Source organism: Podarcis tiliguerta (genome assembly GCF_965153285.1).
Source record: "Podarcis tiliguerta genome assembly, chromosome: 10".
NCBI lineage: Eukaryota > Metazoa > Chordata > Lepidosauria > Squamata > Lacertidae > Podarcis > Podarcis tiliguerta.
The window spans coordinates 50015667-50039610 of record NC_139543.1 but is presented as its reverse complement, the minus strand read 5'-3'; the positions used below and the strand labels follow the sequence as shown (position 1 = coordinate 50039610).

General features: G+C 43.2%; 2 protein-coding genes across 4 annotated transcripts in view; one reads left to right on the top strand and one right to left on the bottom strand.

Annotated features, from left to right (window-relative positions):
• Positions 1–4942, bottom strand: part of ALDH1L2 (aldehyde dehydrogenase 1 family member L2) — a 31027-nt gene extending 26085 nt beyond the window's left edge. Inside the window, exons 1-2 of one of the 2 annotated variants that reach the window (XM_083401262.1) lie at positions 4234–4942; positions 1016–1160 (exon numbers count right to left, since the gene is read on the bottom strand). In XM_083401262.1, the coding sequence (XP_083257388.1) occupies positions 1016–1160; positions 4234–4284 (196 nt within the window). In that variant the 5' untranslated portion in view covers positions 4285–4942. The remainder of the gene's footprint in view (positions 1–1015; positions 1161–4233) is intronic. The other variant, XM_083401263.1, reaches the window with a different exon arrangement.
• A 5980-nt stretch (positions 4943–10922) lies between these two features.
• Positions 10923–23944, top strand: part of WASHC4 (WASH complex subunit 4) — a 37217-nt gene continuing 24195 nt past the window's right edge. The window contains exons 1-6 of one of the 2 annotated variants that reach the window (XM_083400197.1): positions 10923–11165; positions 17436–17575; positions 19604–19657; positions 20068–20133; positions 20247–20292; positions 22956–23023. In XM_083400197.1, the coding sequence (XP_083256323.1) occupies positions 11105–11165; positions 17436–17575; positions 19604–19657; positions 20068–20133; positions 20247–20292; positions 22956–23023 (435 nt within the window). In that variant the 5' untranslated portion in view covers positions 10923–11104. Of the gene's footprint in view, positions 11166–14294; positions 14445–17435; positions 17576–19603; positions 19658–20067; positions 20134–20246; positions 20293–22955; positions 23024–23944 lie in introns of those variants that run through there. The other variant, XM_083400198.1, reaches the window with a different exon arrangement.

Here is a 23944-nt window from a genome sequence, read left to right as displayed (position 1 = left end):
AGTACGCTTCCGAGCACAATTCAAAGTGTTGGTGCTGACCTTTAAAGCCCTAAATGGCCTAGGCCTAGTATACTTGAAGGAGCATCTCCACCCCCATTGTTCAGTCCGGACACTGAGGTCGAGCTCTGAGGGCCTTCTAGTGGTTCCCTCCCTGACAGAAGTGAGGTTACAGGGAACCAGGCAGAGGGCCCAGGGGGAAAGCAAGCCGATTGGGTGCCTGGGGTGGGGCCGGCCAGGGCAGGATGCTCTGCGGGGCCTCTGAGTAGTCTGCCTCCTACTCAGCCGCCCTACAGCGGGGGGATGCAGTGGGCGGACTGTTTGGGCAGCGCGGAGCCTGCGTGTACCAAATCCACAACGTCTCTCCCAGGAGAGATGTGTGGCTCGGTCACGCTGCAGGCCCCGTGGTGAGTGCCGCCCGGCATTTTGTCACCCCCTCAGTGGTGACACCTGGGTCGGCCCGCCCCACTGCACCCCCTCTTCCTCCGCCCCTGAGAGGGCCTTCTTGGTAGTGGCACCTACACTGTGGAATGCCCTCCAATCAACCAGATGTCAAGGAAATAAACAACTATCTGACTTTTAGAAGACCTCTGAAGGCAGCCCTGTTAAGGGAAGTTTTTAATGTTTGATGTTTTATTGTGCTTTTAATATTCTGTTGGGAGCCGCTCAGAGTGGCTGGGAAAACCGAGCCAGATGGGCAGTGTGTGTGTGTGTGTGTGTATATATATAATGTCTTCCTACGGATTCTTCAGATCTTATGATAATACTGGAGTGGTGCAGGAAGGGCTTGATTAGTGCTATAATTTGGCGTCTAAGGATGAAGCCTGTGATTGAATTTGTTCAGTTCAGCACAGGGCAAAACAGCTGTGCGTTTGGTGAAGAAATTGGATGGCTGCTTCACAACAAACCCAGCAGCAACACATCTCAGCACACAGAAAGCAAAATGAGCATGGGTCACTGCATTGTTCCTGTTATAAAAAATGATAGTCACACAAAAAAGGTGGAGTACGGTACTTACCCAAAGGGTCGGCCTTTCCATTTTTGTCTGGGACTGTGAACACTCCCACAACTTTGTGGCCTTCCTTTTGCAAGTGCTTGTAGACCTCTTGCCCAAAAAGGCTCTGGCCTATCAAAGCTAGCTTTAGTTTATTTTGGTAATAAGCCTGTCAACAAAAGACCTGAAGAGTTAGCTTGTTCTTCTGTAAATCTTGTATTGCTTCTTACTCAGTTAAATTGTCCGGCGGACAAGGATAGCAATTCATCATAAGTGGAAATGTGCACATCATGTGTGCTTGGTCACCTTGTGCAGGGGTAGGCCATCAGCTCACAGAATTCTTTTTCATAATTTTAACCCTCTGAACTTGATGGATACATTTGCACATGACCGTCCCACATCCTATCTAGCAGCTCTGGGGGAACATAGGAACATAGGAAGCTGCCTTCTACAGAGTCAGACCATAGAGGCAGTTTTAGGGCACCACGACCGGTGCTGCTGCCCTGGGCGCCAAGCAGGGGTGTGGGGTGGGTGGGCGCACTGCAACTCTGACGTAGTGAATTGAGCAGAACAGAAGGTGAGAGGTGGCAGTGGGGGTGATTTCTGACCTTGCACAGGGTGCTGCTGAAATTTGGAAGACCAAAGCCCACCCCTGCAGACCACTACATTCATCTAGCTCAGTATTATCTAAAGTGAGTGGCCGCTGCTCTCCAGGTTTGAGGCAGGAGTCTCTCCCAGACCTCTTGGTAGGGATGGAAGCAGGGGCCCTGGGAAATCAGATGCTCTACCTCTGAGCTATGGCATTTTCCTTGGATGATTTTCAGTTCCTAGCAATGCATAGCTGGGCACTAAAATAGCTGCTCCAGGAGATACCGTATCTCTGTAGCTAATTCATCATATAAAAAGAGCAACAGGATTCCTTTCTGTTTCTATGGTGGGCTCCTTTTCCAGCAAAGAAACTTCTTGAGGCAACCTAAAGCAAAGCCCCTCCCCATCCATATGCAATGTGCTGTCGTCAGCCATTCGTTCTCATATTTAGCATTGCTGATGCAATCCAAGCTGCTCGGCTTAAGCCTTCTTCCTATAGCAATCCCTTGACACAGTTCCCCCTCTCCATTCAAACTACTGCTGACGCTGCACCAGACAGTGTTGTCAAACACAGTGTACTATCCAGGTTTCTGAAAAGCAGCAGTTAGCTGGCACAGCCTGCGAATTTCACTGTCGAGACTGGAATGCCTCCCTTACTTGCACACACATTTTTAAGGAGGAACTAAAGGGCCCCTTTGAGGGACGCGGGTGGCACTGTGGGTTAAGCCACAGAGCCTGGGACTTGCCAATCAGAAGGTCAGTGGTTTGAATCCGCACGACGGGGTGAGCTCCTATTGCTCGGTCCCTGCTCCTGCCAACCTAGCAGTTTGAAAGCACGTCAAAGTGCAAGTAGATAAATAGGTACCGCTCCAGCGGGAAGGCAAATGGCGTTTCCGTGCACTGCTCTGGTTCGCCAGAAGTGGCTTAGTCATGCTGGCCACATGACCCGGAAGCTGTACGCCGGCTCCCTTGGCCAATAAAGCGAGATGAGAGCCACGACCCCAGAGTCAGATACGACTGGACCTAATGGTCAGGGGTCCCTTTACCTTTAAAGGGCCCCTTTGCCCCCCCCTACCTGAAATCCAACCACAAGTGCATTTCAACCATACTTCTAAAATGGACCTTTCAGTGACAACAGCAGATCTCCTGCCTCCAGAAAACAGATGTTGCTATAATGGTGCAGGTGCAGGTATAATTTGGGGTGCTCCATCTGGCCCCCAACTTCCAGCACATGCAGAAACCGCCTACTTGACCGTTGGACCTACTATGGGTCTTGTACACTCAATCCGCCAGAGAATATCGCAATGGTCCACAAATATCCATGGCACTCTTGTAATCACGTTCAAACCCAGAAATCACCAAAGCAGCCGCCTTGTCTCTAGGTTTGCAGAAATAGCATACGTGGCTAAGAAATGCATGCCTGGAGTGCCTGGGGTTCCATGCAGGTGAGCAAGCATAGGAGGGATGGAGTGCCTAGAAACCATGCAGATTGCTAGAGGAGGGAAATCCCCTCATCCATGCCCAGAAGAATTGCAGCTCTTCTGCCAGCCCCCAAGAAGCTAATTCGCTATTAGGGAAGGGCCATAGCTCAGCTGCTTTGCATGCATAAGGTCACAGGTTCAATCCCCAACATTTCCAGGTAAGGCTAGGAATGTCCTCTGTCTGGAATCCCAGAGAGCACCTGCCAGTCAGTGTAGCTAGATGGACCAACAATCTGAACTGGTATAAGGCAGCTTCTTGTGTCTCTAGTTATAGGCTGGCAACTTGGAGGAGCTCATCTACAATTCTGGTATAATGTTGGAGACCTGGTTCCTGGAAGACTTGGGTTCCAATCCCTGCTTGGCTGTGAAGCCTGGTGGGTGACCTTGATCTTTCGCTCAGTCCAGTTTACTATGCAGGGTTGTTTTAAAAATTATCCTGTTATAGCTCTGTGAAAGCTGCCTTTAGGGGTTTTTTTGGAAGAAGACAGCAGGCATGACACAATTATAGTCTTTGATGAAATAAACGTCCCACCCTTGAGTGAGAACGTTGTATTTCCCTGGGGTTTGGGGGCATAAGATGCAACAACTGCAGTCAAATGCAATCTTGCGAATGAAGATGGGCCCATAAGAAAGGGAAGGGAGCAAGTGAACACACACACACACACACACACACACACACACACATGAAAGACTCAAAGCACAACCTTTCCACAAGCAGGGTAACACAACACCGAACTTGTACTGACCATCCCATTGTACGGGAGAGGTCCCCCCCCCCAGGTGAACATCTTTACCATCCATGGTGCTGATATATATTTTTTAGGGGATAAAAACCTTACCTTTAAGAGCATCCCACACAAGAAGTCACTTTTCACTACTATCACCAGTGCCCAAATTCCTCTGACAAGTTTGTGTTTTTTTGGTGTGTGTTTTCAAATTGTCCGTTCACATTATGAAAGGCCCACTGGCCTCCCTTCTCCTCCACTCCAACCCTTTCCCATCTAATTTGCTGCCTTGTGAACCAAAACGCGCCCAAATCCTTGCAAGAACCATCAAAGCACAAGGGACACCTCTTGACAAAAAAGCCTCTTTCCCTTCCCGGGGGGTGGAAGAAGGCAGCGACGACAGCATCCTTCCTATCTAGCTCCTGCAGTTCAGTTTATCTATACTCACCGTGGCGGTGGAGGAAAATTTCCTGAGCAAGTGGTTGGCTTTGGAGAGCATCGCTGCGCTTGAGAGAGCCGGTCCAGAATAATTATAAGGGAAACAGCCTCAAGAGCGAACCATTTCTTGGCCAGCGGAGAGAGAGAAATGAAATTCTAGGAGATCGCTTGTCCAGCTTTTGGTACCCAGCGAGCAGCGGCAGCAGCGTCTAGTCTGATGCAACCCAAGCAAGCTGCCTTTGGCCGCCGGCCAGCCAGAAGCGAGCTCCGCGGGGGCGCGCAAATGGGAGGCGCGCCAGCAGCTCCGCCGCGCCAGCAGTGGAGAGGCGGGGGCCCGTCTGGCTGCTTGGCTTCCCCTCGCCCTCAAATTTGAAACAAAACGCCCCCCCATCCCACAAAACAAAGAGAGGCCTGCCTGGTGGGAGATGTACCTTCAAAGCAAACGGACCCTGCGCTTAGCTTTGGGGGAGAAGTCCCCCTTTTTTCCCTCCCGCACCCTGTATTTTTCGCCTGGGAACAGGCAGAAATTCAACAGGTAGATGGTTTTCCAGCAGCCACGAGAAGGGAGGGGCCGTAGCTGAGCGGCAGAGCATCTGCTTTGCATGCAGAAGGTCGCAGGTTCAAACCCAAGCATCTCCAGGTAGGGCTGGGAATGTTCCCTGTCTGGCACCCTGGAAAGCTGCTGCCGGTAGACAGTACTGAGCTAAAGGGACCAATGGGCAGACTAGATCTAAAGCAGCTTCCTATATGTCGTAAGAATAGTGAAGATACACTGGTGGGTCCAGCGGTTGGCCTTGGGGTCTCAAATTTCAGTAGCACCCTATGCAATGCCAACATTTGGTGCCCCCAGCCTCTCATCTTCCATTCTACATCACAGTTGCTGTGGCCCTGAGTGCAACCAGACTGGTCGCGCTCCCCTAAATCCCTGAATCTGGTGGGTGAGAGGCTGAACCTGAATCCAGATCTACCTGGTTCAAATCCTTGCATTTGGTGTGCATTCACTAGGTGATCTTGTTAGTTTATTTTGAAGATCTTAAACCGCCTTTCAGGGTGCACTGCCTTCACAGGTGTTGAATCAGTTACCAATGGAAATTATTATATTTCCCCATCCTTCACTCTCAGGTACCAGAGTGGGCTATAACATTCAAAAAGAGGCAGTGTGGTGTAATGGTTAGAGTTGGGACTTGGGCCTGCCACCATCTTTTAGCGTAACCCACCTCACATGTTTGTTGTGAGGATGAAATGGGAAGGAGGAGAACCAGGCACACCACCTTGAGCTCCTTGGAATAAAAAAGTGGTATATAAGTTTGATTAAATAAATAAATAAATAAATAAATATACTATTAAAAACAGTTCAGAACAATTTAACAATCCCAGAAATGAGACAAGTGCCCTGCATTTTTATATTTAGGTGGCTATCAAAATTTTTCTTTAATAAGGCTTTCCCTGATGTGTGTGACCCGGTCATTTATGGAAGAATCATTGTACCATTGTAAAAATGGCTGTGCTTCGTTTTGCCCACCGAGTTCCTCATCTTTTGCATTTTATTTCATTGAATTTATTCCATAAAATGTATATACCGCTTGATTGTTATTTATTTTCCCACTGAAAAATCTCTTTAAAGAGCTTCCAAGGAATTGCAGTCTCAAGAAACCTGTTGTGTTGGGCTGTGATATCCTAAAATCTGACAGGAAGTCATCTAAGGGCCATCTAACAGCTCCAGTACAAAATATATACTAAGGAAAAATTCTCTCACAGCAGGACATCTCAGCACCACAAGATGTCAAATAGGGGTATTTTATTTCAAAGAACTCTCTCAGCAGCGTTAACACATAAACGGCACACCTCTGATTTATAAATTGTTTCTGCCTTGCAGGATCAGGTAGGAGGCAAGTGGTTTCATGAAAGACTGAGCTTACGCTCATCCCTGCAGGGATTCTTTATGTGGGAAAGTCACAGTGTTCTTTTTACTGGGCACGTATTTCATGTTTTCTGCTCAGCAGGTGTAAATGTATTTCAAAAGTGGCCATTAATTGCTAGATTTCCCCCCCCCCCCTTGCCCCAAAAGGAAGGAGAAACTGGGTGGTAGTTAACCACATTTTCCCTCAGAATAGACCCATTGATATTAATGAACATGGTTAAGTTAGGTCCATTAATTACCTGTTTTTATTTTAAATCCCACTATCTATTTTCCAACGACAATCAGGTGGCCTAACCAGCATGGCTAATCAATTTCATAATGCTGTGTGAAATTTGAAACTGCTGCTACTAATCCTCCTTATCCGTTGATTATTTTCTAGTATTGGTTTTGACCCTTTCCTGCTCACATGAAGCCATTTCTGAGACTCTGCCTGTAAACATTTATAATTCAGGTAGAGTTCTGTTTAAGACATTCTGATTTATTGTTCTTATCTCTTTTTATCTTTTTACAAACCAGTGAAGTAGGATTTGTTCCTCTGTAGCCGTTTTTCAAGTTTTACTGTGCTGTGAAGCAAGTTTTCACAAGAAAGAAGCCTTTCATGTTTTAGTTTTGATTTTTTTTTTTGGGGGGGGGGGGGCTTCTGCTTGACTGCTTAGGATACCTTAAAAAGATAATAACTATGGTTGGATTGAATTACTGCCAAAGGGTGTGTCTCCACACCCCCCATGCTCTCTGCAAAAAGCAATGGTGAGTCTTTTATTACTGATTTTGCTGCCATCCGTATTGCTGCATGAATTAGAAAGGGTATATTAAGCTCTCTCAAGCTTCAGGCAAGCTTCTACGACCTGAGATTTAGTATAGTATTGAAGTTACAGCACCCTTTTCTATGCTGAATTGTATTAGCCCGTTATAGGTTTTATTCAAATATATAAAAGGATGTCGCATAGAGGAGGAAGAAAGGTTGTTTTCTGCTGCTCCAGAGAAGCGGACATGGAGCAATGGATCCAAACTACAAGAAAGAAGATTCCACCTAAACATTAGGAAGAACTTCCTGACAGTAAGAGCTGTTCGACAGTGGAATTTGCTGCCAAGGAGTGTGGTGGAGTCTCCTTCTTTGAAGGTCTTTAAGCAGAGGCTTGACAACCATATGTCAGGAGTGCTCAAGGACCCTATTCTCCCTTCAAATAGTAAAGGTAAAGGTAAAGGGACCCCTGACCATTAGGTCCAGTCGTGGACGACTCTGGGGTTGCGGCGCTCATCTTGCTTTATTGGCCGGCGTACAGCTTTCAGGTCATGTGGCCAGCATGACTAAGCCGCTTCTGGCGAACCAGAGCAGCACACGGAAACGCCGTTTACCTTCCCGCCGGAGCAGTACCTATTTATCTACTTGCACTTTGATGTGCTTTCGAACTGCTAGGTTGGCAGGAGCAGGGACCGAGCAATGGGAGCTCACCCAGTCGCAGAGATTTGAACCGCCGACCTTCTGATTGGCAAGTCCTAGGCTCTGTGGTTTAACTCACAGCGCCACCTGCATCCCCCCTTCAAATAGAGGACTCCTTTAAACAGAGAACTCTCCTCTGCAGATTAAGCCACATGGCCAGCATTAGTGAGATGCAGGCAGAGGCGAAGAAGCTGTGACTCTTCAACTCCAACTCCCAACGGCCCCAGTCAGCATGACCAATGGTCAGGGATGATGGGAGTTACAGCCCAGCCACCTCTAGAGTAGGCAGGCCCAAACTCGGCCCTCCAGCTGTTTTGGGACTACAATTCCCATCATCCCTGACCATTGGTCCTGTTACCTAGGGATGGTGGGAGTTGTTGTCCCAAAACAGCTGGAGGGCCAAGTTTGGGGGTGCCTGTTCTAGAGGGCCACAGGTTCCCAGATCCTAAAGCATTTTAAGAGGAAATCAAAAGTAGTAGAAATGAAGGGCAGAATCCTGGTAGCTGAGGATATAGTGCCACCTTGTGAGAGTACTGGAAAAAGGATTGATTTTAAAATTATAACTAACACCAGCAGAATTCAAGAGTTATTTAGTATGAACCATCTGCCCAATGAGTGCAAAACAGGGCAATGAGATGGTCCCAGCAGAGGCCTTATGATCTAAGGGGTGAACTTTAGCCCTGTTGAAATCAATCAGATCTGCTGCTTCATCCTATGCATGTTTGCTCAGAAATAAATGCAGCTGTGTTCAATGAGGATTAAGTCCAGGGTGGAATCTAGACACACATAAAAAAAATTGTGAAAATAGTTTTTTTTAAAAAAGTTTTGAAAAATATATATTGAATTTGCCATAGCTTAGCATCGCCATCTAGTGTCACATTTGTATAATGCACTTTACAACATGCTTAAAATGTTTCATTTGCAGCTGAGCCCCAGGTATGTTTAAATAGCACTGGAACTTTACAATGGAATCCTATAATGTACTTTTAAAAACTGGGTATAGGATTAAAGCCTTTTTTTAAAAAAAATTAATTGATTTTTACAAATACAATTTTACAGCAAATTATCTATATAACCTTTTGTGAGATTATCTGAATCTCTTGACTTCCCCCCATCCCTTACATGGATCCCAATAACTACTTTTTCCAAATCTACATATCAATGCAGTTTCCATAATTTTCATTTTTCTTAATTATACATAATGTTCATTACTTTACAAGTGGTTTTTAAAGTCCAGCTAACATTTTAATTTGCTTACAATGGTCTCCTAAATAAGTTATAATTTTTTGCCATTCTTTTTGAAAAATCTTTATCTTCTTGATTCCTGAGTCTTCCAAATAGTTTAGCCATTTTGGAATAATCCAACAGTTTGGCTTGCCATTGTTCCCTAGTCGGGATCCTTGCTTCTTTCCATCTTTGGGCTAATAACATCCGCACAGCTGTTGCCGCATGCATAAAATGATATAAATGCAATAAAATAAGAATCTACTCTTCTCCCATTGATTTAAATAAAACCAATACATATGGGTTATGCCAGACTGAAACACCTGCTCTGGTGCTTCATATACGTAGGAGATCACCACAGATCAGAGTTTCCAACTGACATAGCATTTTGCTTCAGATCCAAAGCAGAGCCTCCTTTTGGTTTGTCTTCTGATACTTGATTGTGGACTCACAAGGTCTGGAGTTGTTATGATTGCCTATGGCCAGCCCCCTGAACTACAGTGAATATCTCCAGTGTGGCAAGAGGGTGGCAGGTACCCCAGGCAAGTCATGTCTGTTAAAGTAGGGCTTTCAATGTATGATGTGGATGTGACCTTGTGGGTCCACAATCAAGTTCAGGAAACATTTTCCTCAAACCTCCATGTGTTCAGGCAACAAGTGAGTCTTTTTTCTTTTCCTATTAGTGGCAGCAACTATATTAAGTTCTGTCTTAGTTACTGGCAGCCACATAACTGGATGCCAATCTGTCCATGAAGCCGTAAGTGTCAATCCACAGTTTCACTTGATGCTTCTCATGTGAACTCGGACAACTTGAAAATAAACACCAACTGCCTCTTGGCTTTGACTCACCAGAAGCAACATCATGTGGGTATTGATGTCTAATACATACAGGATTCCTCCTACTTCATACTAGAACTGCTCTCATATTACTGTTTGCCAGTGCTGGTAAGGGACAAATCAGGACAAAGAAGAAATGAGAAAGTTCCTTACATTTCTACTCTCTCATGCATGCTCATTCCTTTAGTAATTCATACTAAGGAAAAAACGTAACTGAATCCTAAAGGGTTTTTGCTCCCGTAAGGAGATGTGCTCTCTCCAGCCTTAGTTCTGGCCTCTTCCACTTCAAGATCTGTGACTCCACCGGGGAGAAGGAGGGAGCAGTGGCAACTTATTCTCGTTCAGCGGAGGTGGGGTGGTGTTTGCATTGGACAACCCTCTGTTGGGGCAGAGCGAGCTTCTTTTAGTCCAAGTCTACACCAATTTGTCTGAAAGTTTCATCCCCAAGGAAAGGGATGCTTGCCAATTTCATCCATTTTTGCCAACGAATGAGGTTAAACATTACAACCGGCAGGAAAGGCATCTGAAGTATCAGAAGACAAACCAAAAGGAGACTGCTTTGGATCTGAAGCAAAATGCTATGTCAGTTGGAAACTCTGATCTGTGGTGATCTCCTACGTATATGAAGCACCAGAGCAGGTGTTTCAGTCTGGCATAATCCATGGAAAATTGTATTGGCTTTATTTAAATCAATGGGAGAAGAGTAGATTCTTATTTTATTGCATTTATATCCCCTGCTTTTCCTCCAATGAGCTCAAGATGGCGTACATGGCTCTCCCTCTCCTTATTTAGTCCCCACAACAACCCTGTGAGGTAGGTCAAGTTGAGAGGCATTGACTGACCCAAGGTGACCCATGGAGCTTCATGGCCGAATGGGGATTTGGTGTGTTGGGTTCTTGCCCAACACTGTAACCACTACACCAAACTGGCTTTCTAGGAACCAATTGCAGGCGTGCAGGTCTCTGCAGGCAGTGCATTCCCTGGAGGAAGAATCTGCTGCCTCTTTGAATCCTGCCACCTGAGGCAGTCGCCTCAACTCGCCTAGCAGAACCTATTCAGAAGTAAACACCATTAGGTTTAACTCTCATCTGAATGGGTCCAGGATTGCAAGGACTTGATTCTAAGTAGACATTCCTAAGATCGCCCTGCAACTCGGAATATATTTGCTTTCAGTTTTCAGTGCGGGCGTGTCCTTAAACGCTGCCTGTCACGAGCTTCCCTCCCCGGTTGCCAGGCCCGCTTCACCCGGCAGGGGCCGCTGTTTGGGCGCCCCTCTAAACCGCCCCAAGCGCCGCGGCCGTCGGCCCGCCCGCCCCGAGCTCCGGAGACTCCATTTCCCAGCATGCCGCGCGGGCGTGACAGGAAGTCCCGTGTCTTTGGAGTCGGGTGGGAAGGGGCAGGTCTGCTGCTGCCGCTGCTCTTGCTCTTGCTGGCGCCGCCGCTGGGCGCGGGTCCGTCATGGCGCTGGAGACCCTCTCGCCGGACTGGGAGTTCGACCGCCTCGACGACGGTTCCCAGAGTAAGCGCGAGGGAGGCGGGAAGCGTGTCTCATTCTCTGAGGGGACCCAGCAGCGGGGTTGCCCGCCCCCCCCCATTTTGGAGGGCGGGGGGGGGGGGTTGAGTCCTTCTGCTCATGAGGACATCCCGCTCCCCCCTCACCCTCCCGCAGTCAAAACTGCCTCCCCCATGAAAAGGGCCCCCCCTCCCCGCAGCTCCTTTCCCTCTCCGCCCCGCCCCGACTGACCCCTGAGGGAGGCCTTTTGCCTGCCATGCTCTGTCCAGAGCCAGCCTGCCTGCCTGTCAGCAGCCTAGTGCATCTTTTTTTGGGGGGGTGGGGGTGGTTTTGGGGGGTGGGGAGATGACCAGAGGCAGCCTCAAGCTCCCTCTTTGGGAAGCTGGCTCCTTTGGCAGCCACGCTCTTCAGCCACCCATTTTCTCGTGGTCAAGGTGGCAGAAGGGTACAAGGGTGTCATCATCACTACCTGTACAAAAACCACGTCCTTTCTTCCCAGAGGCCAAAAATCAATAGCACACGAATTCCTGCCAGGTTGAGAGGAAGGAGTCTCTATCCCGAAATGGGGTGGAAAAGGTCTTCTGGATCGTAACTTCTGAGCAGGCATGAGTGGGATTGTACTGTTAAAAACTTGTTTCTTGTTAAAAGTCTGGTTCCAGTAATTAACAAAGATGAAACTCCCCCTTTCTTTCTTTTTTCTTTTTTTGCATGCTGTCAGTTTTACCATTTCGGCCATGTTCCATTACCACCTCCCACTTGACTTAATGGTCTAAATTAGAAACTCAGTCCAGAGGATAGTTTGATACAGTATGAGTAACAGTTAACATGTTTGTAATTATTTTATAGTTGCCTTTTTTCTACTATAAACAATTATGCTTTCCTCCCCCTGAATTAATTTGTTGGGAATTACCATGCTACCCTCTGGTTCTATAATGCAGATTAAAGTCCTCCTCCTGCCTATAAACATGCATTGCGAAAGGGACTAGAATTCAGCTCCTTTTTATAACTCTTTAACCACCCTTCTTGCAAGTTGCGCTGTGCTTCAAAAGTTTCCATGTTTGAATTAAGAGGGAATTCTTTCTGTGCATCATGGTTGTCAATATAAATCTGGAGTGTGGTGGCAGTTCTGGTTTACTCTGGAGCAGTAATGTACAATAAACTCTTCCACATTAGCAGGCACTTGTATTCGAGATTTGTTGTGTGGCGGAGATACATACAATCACCAACATTTATCTGCTTTGTTTTTCAACTGACAAGAGTTTGATAGATTTCCCCTGAGTTTTATTGCATCTTTGTGGGTAAAATAGGGAATCTATCTTTTTTTAAGTGATTGTCAATATGGAAGCTGGGGTAAGGAGATTATTTCAAATGAATACTGAACAAATGATTGTGTACATACCACAGGTTCAACAACATTGGGTCTAATATAGAACATAACAAGAGTCCTGCTGGATTAGACCAAAAGCCCACCTAGACCAGCATAGTATTCTCACACTTTATGCCTATGGGAAGCCCACAAACGGGACTGAAGTGAAATAGCACTTTCCCACTTGTGATTTCCAGTGTAGGCAGAACATAGCCATTCTGGTAAGCGGCCATTGATAGGTCCCATATGGAAAGCTATTGGTTATTGTAATGTAACATGCTGTAGGTCAGCTGGCAGTAAGAAACCTCTGTGTTCTGAGTGTTGGGCTGCAGCTTGATTTCTGGGAAGTTCCCTTCCCGGTTTTCAGTTGAGGCTTTGCACTCTTTCTGACAAGCAGCTTCCTTGTTAATATGGTAATAACACTTTCCCTTCTCTTTGCCTGTGTCTTTGGGGTTCTGTTTCGCCTTTTTCTTCTAAAATAGCCACTTCATTCCAAATCTTCCCCAAATTTGTGGTTTGCTTTCTCATTAAGTACGTACTTCCTTCTTAGATACAGTTAGGCTTTATTCTTGCAGCTACACTGTTCTTTAGCCAGAAAAATTAAGTCATGCTGAAATAATTTAGTTGGGTGGTGTGTGGCTTTCACTCTCTTCACTTTAGTTTGAAGAAACTGGACACTCTTTTCCACTTAGTTTTCACAACCTTCATTTTAAAAAACACCATAATAATTGCATGTGGCAATGATTTCATGGTGTTGAAATTTAAACCTTATGTAAATTGTTCTTCCACACGCTTGCATGTACACGTCATATTAGTATGCTATGCATAATTTGAAATGAATTATCATGCTTTATACACAACCATTACTCGGAGAATGTCATGAACAGATTCATTTTTGTCACAGTGATCTATAGCATACCAATGCCTATTTTTTTGAAGGAAAAACTAAATTTCCCATCTTGACATTCTGTCTACCTGCTCATTATGGCATATGCAACAGAAGTTTATAAAGTAATGTTTTTCACACAGCATTCCAGTTTTGAATACTGAAGTAATTAGATGAAACAAAAAAACGGGAAAACTTTGACATTTAACATGTGCCTTTCAAATCACCTTGCAGGTGGGTCAGGAAAGCTAGCTGATAAGTAAAGCAAGATGAAAGCAATCTTATAAAGCTGGTTAAAAATATTTATTCTCTAAATCATTTGATTTAAAACTTCCTGCGTTGCATTTGTGGGATGATGCCTTTGATTGTCTTAAATTATAGCTTCTGAACAGTATATTTAACTCATGTGTGAACTCTTGTGTAATTGACTATGTAATGCTGGAATCCGTTATTTTATAGAAAGCCAAAGGTGAATATAGTTTAAAATGTAACTTGGATTTTAGGAAAGCTGATTTGAGTAAGCTCAGAGAAATGCTAGGTAGGATTCCATGACTAGATATTACTAAAGAACAATCATAAATGAGAGAAAGAAATAGAAGACCTATTAAAAAAGTCAGTGTAGCTACACAAAAAAAGCTTAGTAATCAGCTGAAAATAAAAAGGACGTGCCTAAGACATGGAAGGGGAGTATGTCACAAAGAATGTGTAGCTCAGCGTCATGAGATCAATCCCATGTCTTGGGATTGTAGTCTGTTGCAAGCTGAACATGAGTCAGCACTGTGATGTGTAAGAAAGACTAATGCAATTTTTGGCTGTATTAGTAGAACTGTGGTTTCCAAGTTGCAATAGGCAATGGCTCTGCTTTATTCTGCACTAGTCTAATGTCGCCTGGAGTATCGTGTCTTGCTCTGGGTGTCTTACTTTTTGAACAAGTTCAAATGAGGGTGGTCAGGGGTTTGGAAAACAAGCGTTATGAGAAAAAAGTTGAAGAAACTGCGAAAGAGGACTTCTGGCTCTCTTCTGTGTTGTCCAGGTATTTGCAGAGACCTTAGGTTTGTTCTTTGCTTCCTCAGAGAGGAAGACTAGATCTAATGGGCTTAAGTTAGAGGAGGGTGGATTTCAGCTGAGCATTAGGAGAAATTTCTTATCAGAAACCCAGCAGTGGGTTAGTGGTCTTTGCATTATCTTTGTCTTGTGGGTGTTGGAAGATTTTGTGAGACTGACAATTCGGGAATATTTTGTGAGCCTTACAGATTGTGATTGTGTGTATTTTATTAATGGTTTTATTATTGTTAAGGGTATTTTTTAGAAGCTTTTGGAATTTTTGCTTGTATTTTAATTGCCTTACATTTTTACTTACATATGTGCCCTATAAATTTTCAAAGTTTTTGCTTCTTTTACAATATTGTAGCTGCCAGTTTTAAACAAATCTGCTGCTTTTCACTCATAGTATTTAAAAGCAGTTGATGGTTTAGTGCCAGAAACTGTATTAGCAAAAATGGAGTAAAAATCCAGGTGTACTGGTATATGCTATCATCAACTCTGGATTATGACTGTTAAGTGTAAAATCTTTTAACATTGATAAGACTGCTATGTTGTGAACACAGGCTGAGAGTTAAAATTACCTTTGGATTGAGCACAGTCTTAAGTTTCAACAATATTTTGGCTATAAATTGTCCTTTTAAAGTTGACTGCTACCGCTTATTTATTCATTCATTTATTGCAATATAGGAAATTGGTGTGCATTTGCATCAATATGTCACTGTATACTACTTTCAGTTTTTATGTTGTTGTTGCTAAATGTAAAGATGCTAACAATGCATTATTTAACTTTGCAAATATTGCTCTGTTCTAGTTTCGTGGCTTCTGCTAAGAGAAACTGAATAAAGCTTTATTATAAGCAACCATGTTTAGTTGACTGTGTGGGAAAGGAAAACAGTTTCCTGCTTTGCTTTAAATGAAGAAAATAGATCTGCTCCAAAGCACGGAGCTCCTATAAGCAAAAAGCCCATTTCAAAGTTGTTGTTTCGAGAATCCTTAGCTAACATACAGCTTGTAGATCTGGAAAATGGCAATGTTAGATCAGACCTACTGGATCAGCTCAATGATCCACCTAGTCTTTGAAATCTACAACCAGAGAGCATGAAGGCAACAGCACCACTGTCCCAGAGACACACTGCCTCTGAACATGAAATATGTTAAGCTGGTTCATCACTTTTGAAACCATTAAAACCAGTAGCCATCACCATGTCTTTGTGGCAGCAAATTCAGTAATCTTACCATTCACTGTGTGGAGAAGTCTTTTCTTTTCTTTCTTTCGAGTCTGATGCTAATCAGATTTATTGGTGAGCCTGGGTTCTAATGTTATGAGAAAGATTTCTCTATCCACCTAGCATAGAATTTACTTTCCTCACTGCTACTGCACATTGAGTTTATTTTTTCCTGGAGCTGTCCTTCACAACCATTTCCTGGACAGAACATTCAATGACTGTGCCTATCAGTTATGAAGTTGAGATTTTGCTTCCCCCACCCCCACCCCCAGTTCCTTTGTACTTACAGTAAATCTCATTTACGTATTTGTTGCTCATTCATCCAGTTTGAGGGGAGCTTCTTGGAGTTCTTCACTTACCATATTCTTAATCAGTTTGTATCATCTACAAACCTGGCTAACACTGCTACAGTTGACACTCACTACAGTTAATTATAAATTAATTAATAGTAGTTTTAAAACAGTGGACCCTAATGGTTACTTCCCTCAATTGTGAAAACTGACTGTTTCTCCATATCCTCTGCTTCCTGTTCTTCAGTTGGTGTCTAAGAGAATCTGTTTGCCTTAGCTCATGACCTCTAAGATTACTTAGAAACCTTTGGGGGCTTGGTCAAATATTTTTTAATGTGTGCCAGATTGCTCCTCTAGGTGTTTGCTGACACTCATAATTTTTAGAAGGTTGATGAAACATGAATTCTGTTTGTAGTAACTACAGTGCTTCTTCCTCAACAAGTCTTGTTTTTAATAGTTTTAAAAATTCTAGCTTGAGTAATAACTTTCCACTCATTTAGCTGTACTCCTAGCTTAACAGACCTTTAATATCCTGGTCACACTATTGATTCCTTTTAAAAAGTTGGAGTTAACATTGATTCAATTCCATGGCTGCTAATATTAGTGATGTTGCATATTGTTGTTAGTATAGTACTGAAAATATTCATGGAAAAATAGGTGTGACTAGTTACAGTGGTCTACACTGAGCCTCTTGGGCTTGCTGATCAGAAGGTGGGGTTTGAATCCCCGTGACAGGGTGAGCTCCCGTTGCTCGGTCCCAGCTCCTGCCAACCTAGCAGTTTGAAAGCACGCCAAAAAGTGCAAGTAGATAAATAGGTACCACTCAGGCGGGAAGGTAAACGGTGTTTCCGTGCACTGCTCTGGTTTCGGTGTTCCGTTAGCCAAAAGCGGCTTAGGCATGCTGGCCACATGACCTGGAAAAACTGTCAGCAGCCTGTAAAGCGAGATGAGTGCCACAACCCCAGAGTCATCTGCGACTGGACTTTACCTTTACCCTTTTACATAAATACATGATTCAAACATTTGTGTAACATTATGTAGACTTTGTCTCGTTTAAAATATTTCTGTTTTGGACAAATAGGTCCCTTGTATGAGGTTAAACTTGCATAAACAGATTGTAAGTAAAACGCCAATAAAATCGCGTATTGTGGAAATAGATATTTTTTATAAAAAACAACAACAAAAAAGGCACACACACGACATTCACTTGAACAACAGGTTATTTATCTAGGTCGGGGGGGGGGCAACTTTTGGTCTACCAGGTGCTGTTGGACTTAACACCTGTCTGCCCCAGCCAGCATGGCTAATGATGAGGAATTGTGGGAGCTGTAGTTCCGCAACTTTTGGAGGGCTGCAAGTTGGCCACCTGTGATATAGATTGTTTCTGTTGAAGGTTTAGGAAATTTTAGTTTAATGACCATGATAACAAATAACCTGTCCTAATGGAATACAATTTATTTTTAGAAATTCATGTTGGAGTACAGTTGAAGAATTATGGGAAATTTCTAGAGGCATACACTTCCCAGCTGAAGCGAATTGAAGATGCATTGGATGACTCCGTAGGAGATGTTTGGGATTTTAATCTTGATCCCATTGCATTAAATGTAAGCTTTTGTTTACTATGCACTTGTCTCTGTTCACTTAATTCTGTTGTGTAATTGATATCTGTGATCTAAAGCTCTTTGGAATAGGGTGTACTGCTTTGCATAGCTATGCACATGTAAATCCTGTGTTAGTAATGACCTCTGTGTGTGACTGGGTACAGGACTGTAGCCTAAATGTCTTGCATTCAGCTGCTTTCAGAAGAGAAGTATTCCATTTTAAACATTGACCTGCTTTGCATTTCACAATAAACCAAACCATAGCTTAGCACGAATGCGCAAGCATGTGGGCTCTAGGAGAAGAAATCAAGGGTACTTTGCTCCTCCTTAGTCATTCTGTTGCAATATAGAGCCATTGCTTGGCTTAATGTGTTCTGAAAACCTGGTCTTATGGTTTTGCTCTCTCCAGACTAACCACACACTGTAACCAAGGCTTGCCCTGTGGGTTATGCCTCTTGTGTTGTTCTGGTCTTGCCCACCACTGGCATGTGGTTCTTGGAATGTTGCCTCAAAGGGAATGTGGCTGCAAAGGATTCCCCACCCCTGCACCAGACCATCTCTCTCATCCCAGTCAGTGCTGCCCTGCGATGACTTTGGCACAGAGGAAAGGCAGGCTAGTATGGGGTACCTGAGGAATGGTCCCCTCCTAGAAGCCTAGGAAATTGCATTATACCGAATCAGGCCTTTGGTCCATCTAGCTCACTGGTGTCTATGCTGTTGGCTTTTGAAGACTTCAGACAGAGGTTTATGTCCCAGCTCTACCTAGAGATGCCAGAATTGAACCTGGTACCTTCTTTGTGTTTTTGTTCAATAGAGCCTTGCACTTGTTTGTCCCGTCCCCCCGAACATATATTGTGTTTCCTAAGCTAAAAGTGGTTTAAAGAAAAATGCAACAAAATTTAAAATTGAAGAAAATATAAAAGCACAGGGAATTATTGTTGTTGCTATTATTTATACCTTGCCTTTTCCCTTGATAAGGGACTCTAGGCAGCTTACAACTAACACACAAACAGCAAAAAACGGGGGCGGGGAGAAGCAAACATAAAAAACCCCAATTAGATGTGTGTGTGTATGTGTGTGCGCGCGCGCCATTGAGTTCCACTTCAGGCTCAAGGCTTTTTAAATTTGCTGAGGGGAATAATAATAATAATAATAATAATAATTTTTATTTATACGCCGCCCTCCCCAGCCAAAGGCCGGGCTCAGAGCGGCTTACAAGCAATAATAAAAACAAGTTGAATGATTACAACTAAAAACAAAATTAAAATACAACATTAAAATATTGAAACATTAAAATATTAAAATGTAGCCTCATTGCAGGAGGAGAAGGAAAAGAAAAAAGAAAGAGAGGGAGGGAGGAAATCAAATTGGCTCCAAGCCAAATGCCAGGCGGAACAACTCTGTCTTACAGGCCCTGCGGAAAGAAATCAGATCCTGCAGGGCCCTGGTCTCATGAGGCAGAGCGTTCCACCAGGCCCATAAGTACAAATGGGACTTAAGCCTTCCAGGAAACCATACGTTCCTGTTACACTAAAAAACAAAATTATTGTTATTAAAGAAAGTTGCTCTTGAAAATCTCTTGACTTCATTTCTGCCAGAGTACATGAGTCTCTGAAGGCGAGTAAAAGTGCCTAGTGGTATCTAGCTTTGCGCCTGTTTAGAAATCATACAAGTCATTGTATGCTAGATCTTTTCCATGCGATAGCTGTCGTTTAGTTAATATGTTTCTAAAAATAACATTTGAAAAAGATCTTGTAGTTCTGCTCTGTGTGGTTCTTCCCCCTCCCCCAGAGGAGTTGAACAGGGTTTGTTTGTTTGTTTGTCCTTTTCTTTTTAAGCAAACAATCTCTGTTACTGCCTTTATCATAATTTAATATATATATATATATATATATATAATCCGCCTGTATATTTGCACTTAAGATTTTGTTTGAAACAGCTGTGTCAACTGTAATTGGACATTTTAGCCTATTCAGTAATGTGGCAGGTCTCTGGCTTCCTAAAATCACCAATTATTTTGTTTTATTTTAGCTTTTGCCTTATGAACAGTCTTCCTTACTCGAACTCATAAATACAGAAAACAAGGTAAAGTTCTTAATTTTAAATATGTATTACAGAAACCTTTTTACTCTATTCTTCAGCTGAAAAGGCTTCTAGAGCAGTTTACATAATATCAGCAACAAACAGCAAAGTTCCTGTCTCCAGACTTACAACCTAAAACACACCAAAAAGGGAAATAATCGGAAAGGGAGGAGGAAAAAAGGGAACTCAGGCACGTGTTCTTCTAATAATCAGCTTGAATGGAAATATTTTAGGGAGAGAATGTGCTAAATGTAGCTAGCCCTGGCCTGATCCCCATCTTTCCCTTTGCTGCAGATATAGATAGATAGATGATAGATGATAGATTAGATAGATAGATAGATAGATAGATAGATAGATAGATAGATATTGCTGTAAATGCACTAATATTTAGCTTTTCTATTTCATTTATCCAGGTTCTAAACAAAGTAATCACTGTGTATGCTGCCCTTTGCTGTGAAATAAAAAAGTTAAGATATGAGGTAAATATCTCTTCATTTTGCCAACTACAAACTGCTTTCTAGAAACTAGTTTATTCACCTTCTATATTATGACTTCTTATTCAAGAGAAAAAAAATCTTTTCTTTGTTCCTAGGCAGGAACAAAATTTTATAATGGCCTCCTGTTTTATGGAGAAGGAGGTAAGTACTTTACAGTTCAGTCTGCTGTTGGTTGGATTTCTTGCACATCATTTGCTATGAGGTCCCAGGATAGGTTAGAATAGGGTGGGTTCTCTCAGGGTTCACTGGTGCATCTTCAGCCTATGGTGAAAGCTATACAATGGCAATACTAGATTTATCTCTGTGAGTAGGGTGTTCCACAAGCTAGGAACTGTTACTAGGTAGGGTGATGGTGGGGTGTGATGGTGGGGCCACATCACCCACCACTTCCAAACCCCTGTTCATTTGCAATGGCCAAGCCAGGAGGTGTATGAGAGAGGAGGAATTTCCTCTTCTGCTCCCCATAGCATGGATCATCTTTCTTTCTTCGCCACCACTGGTTCCACCACTGGTGGAATTACTATCCCAAAATCCAGGCTAGCATGATTTTTTTTTGAGTGGTGGGGAGGCAAACATAGAACCTCATGAACTGACAAAAGGGCCTTGGATCCAGTGTCCTTTGCTCCCCCAGTAATGCCTTATTCGGTGCCTAAAATGTGCTACTGACGGTGGTAGCTCTATTCAGGAGCATAGCCCTTGCAGTGGATGTGCCCATCTGCTATCAAAACACTTCTCTGCTGGGGCTCTGCACATCAAGGTTGCTGTGCCCATCTTGCTAATATGTGAAAATTCTTCTTTGGTTAGTTTTGAAACCAAATTTGAAGCCACAGATAACAACTCACCTTACCTTTAAACTCTTTGAGCATTTGGCAGAGTTGCTTAAACAGTTGCAAAAGATAAATGTTTGGCTTCTGTTGATACAGCTCAATGGCAGCGTGATGTGCAAGGTCAATAGAATTGGTATGTCCTTGGCCAGGATTCAGACAGGTGTGAGCGGCTTTGCCACTCATACACAGAGACTTTTAAGGTCCACTCTTGAAGTGGCTGCCCTCACAAAAAAACCCATCTCAAGTTAAGGAACCCCCTTTGGATTGGGACTCAGTGAAGTATGAGGGGTTTCTGTCACATGGAGGTTTTTTTTTCTTTTCTCCTGGGTGAACAGTCTGCTTCTGCATGGGGATGGTCTGGCAGTAATGAACTGATATATCTAATTGATGAAAGTGCTCAATTCTGAGTAGTTCTATTTGAAGTAAAGCTTAATGAGTTAGTGGTGTTCAATATGTGGTCTGTTAGCTATATGAACAATCACAGGCCATAGGTAAGATAGATTTTGAATACTGTCTGCCAGAATCAAATTGTAATTCTTTAGTGGAAGCTTTAATGCCAATAGAAAGCTACTAACCCATAAGAATGGTTTTTGCTAAAATACTGAGGGTGCTTTGAAGAGGAAGTCATGAGGGACCTTGATCCATGCTGCCTTTGTGTTCAAAGAATGTTACTGCCAAAATGGAGAGGATGTTGAGCACAGAAATGGCAGTCACCCGATCACATCCTTTTGGGCAGTTTTGCATAGTTTCTTCTGCTTAGGGAAAAGCTGCTGTCTCCTTTCTTGCACCAGTATGATGAATGAGATCACATTGCTATAAGAATCCTTTGAAGATGGGCTCATTCATGCTTTGAAGGAGGAAGTGGCCTTCCGAGGTTGTAGGATACAAGTTCCTATAGAACTAGAGTCTAGTAACTGTTTCTAATTTAGATAGTAAAAGGAAAACTTCTAGTATGCATTAGCAGTAATATTCACAAAGGATGAAAACTGTTAATGACCTTTCAGGAAATAAACTTTACCTTAAAACTGAATTCCTGGAAGATGCTGCTTCTCATATGCTGTGCTTGTATTTAAATCCTTTTTGAAAGATACAGTGATGTGCTGCCAAAACTAAAACAAGGCACTTCTGATTTTCTTCCTCACTGGCAGGAAGCAAAGATTGCTGTAGCAGCTGCGAGACTCACATTTTTATCAGTAATTCCCCCCCACCGGCTCTTTGCATACTAAGCCATTTAGATAGAGCTGGGAAATTTAGTATCAGGCAGAGTACTTGTGCTCAGGGAGAATCTTCGTTAGGTGTGTTTCCTTCCACCATGGGGATGCAGTGGTGGGAAAAGTCAACGTGGGAGAAGCTCCCACATGTACTTTGCCATATGAGCATATAACAGCAAGCCCTGATTGCCAGTGGCTCCCCATAACACATAAACAAGATGTACAGGGCATCTTGTTTATGTGTTATGGGGAGCCACTGGCAATCAGGGCTTGCTGTTATATGCTCATATGACATACACAAAATCCAGTGAACGTACTCTAATGTTGTATACATTAGATGCTTGGGCTTTTCTACACAGAAATAATCTCCACTAAGAAATTTGTCATTTGCTAAATGATTCTTAGGGATTTGGGCCACAAAAAGTATATGATCGTTTGGCAAACATCCAGTCAAATAGAACCAGCTTATGCCTGTCTACGTGAACTACCTTCTGAAGATATATTTTTTTTTAATTCTCTGCTGTTTCTTCTTTTTTGATAGATAATATTGGTAATCTTTATGTGGGGTGGTGATAAAGTAGCATTTAAACATGAAATGAGCATTTTCTAATAAATCATTCATTTGGAATCCATTGATGATGCATAGTTTTGTTGTAGTATATTTTTAATTATGACTAAAAAAAACACCCTTTGCCATCTTAAGTGTTATTAATAGGTAAACGATATGTTTTCTAATATTCCTGTAACTCTCATTTTACCTTTCAAGCTATGGATTCCAGTAAGGTGGAAGGTGATGGCCAAATACAAATGGGAAGATTTATTTCATTTTTACAGGTAACACCTGGGACATAGTTCTGCAACTTCTATGGTATTTTTTTGTGCTGATCAATAGACTTCATAATCATTTGCTTCTAAAATGTTTGCTATACCACAGGCTTTTAGTGGATTAGAGTCAGTGCTATACAGTTGTCACCAGTTGTGTTGCTTATACTGTCACATTCACTCAAGTCTTTTTGCCCCTGTGTAGTCTCTGGTCACCTCGTTTTTTAAAGTTTCAGTAGCAATTCAAGCTGCTGTTAGGAAAAGTCTAGCAATGTGAGTATAAGTACTTGAGTCCAGCAGTGGCGCCACCACTTTTTTTAACATTTCGATGTGACTGTTAAAGAGTACCCAATGTGACTAAAATGCTCTACTAGCACAAGTTTTGAAGTTGCTATTTTAAAACCATTGAGATGGATCTGGACTACCCATGCCCAGAACTCTGCCCAAAGTACATTCTGCTGAAGGAAGCAGGATGTATTTTCACCATGCCTTTCCCAAAAGCTGTTCCATAGGGTTGTGGGACCCACCCAAGTAGTGTGGATGAAAGCAAAGGGAGAATTAGTGAAGATTGGCCCCTTTCACCTGTCAGGAGCACTTCTGTTCAGAAAATAGCAAGTCTGAATGCCACCCTAAGATGTGAATGCTTGCCTATCTGTGGCCCTTTAATAACCCGGGGGGGGGGGTGAAAAGAAAGGGAGTGGATTTTGAGTGGACATACGTATGCCAGCGAAAGCGTTCAGCCACTGCTCATCTTCAACCCCCTTTCTGCTGGTCCCCTGCTCAAGAATTTAATTTCTTGTGTTTTTGTCCCTAGTGATGGTAGAAGGAAATTGCAGAGCTACACACAGTATGCTTGACCTTCAGATACAGAATAAGACTAGTTGTGTTTCCTGCTAGAAGTATATTGTTTGATTTACTGAATTTCAAGAGAAA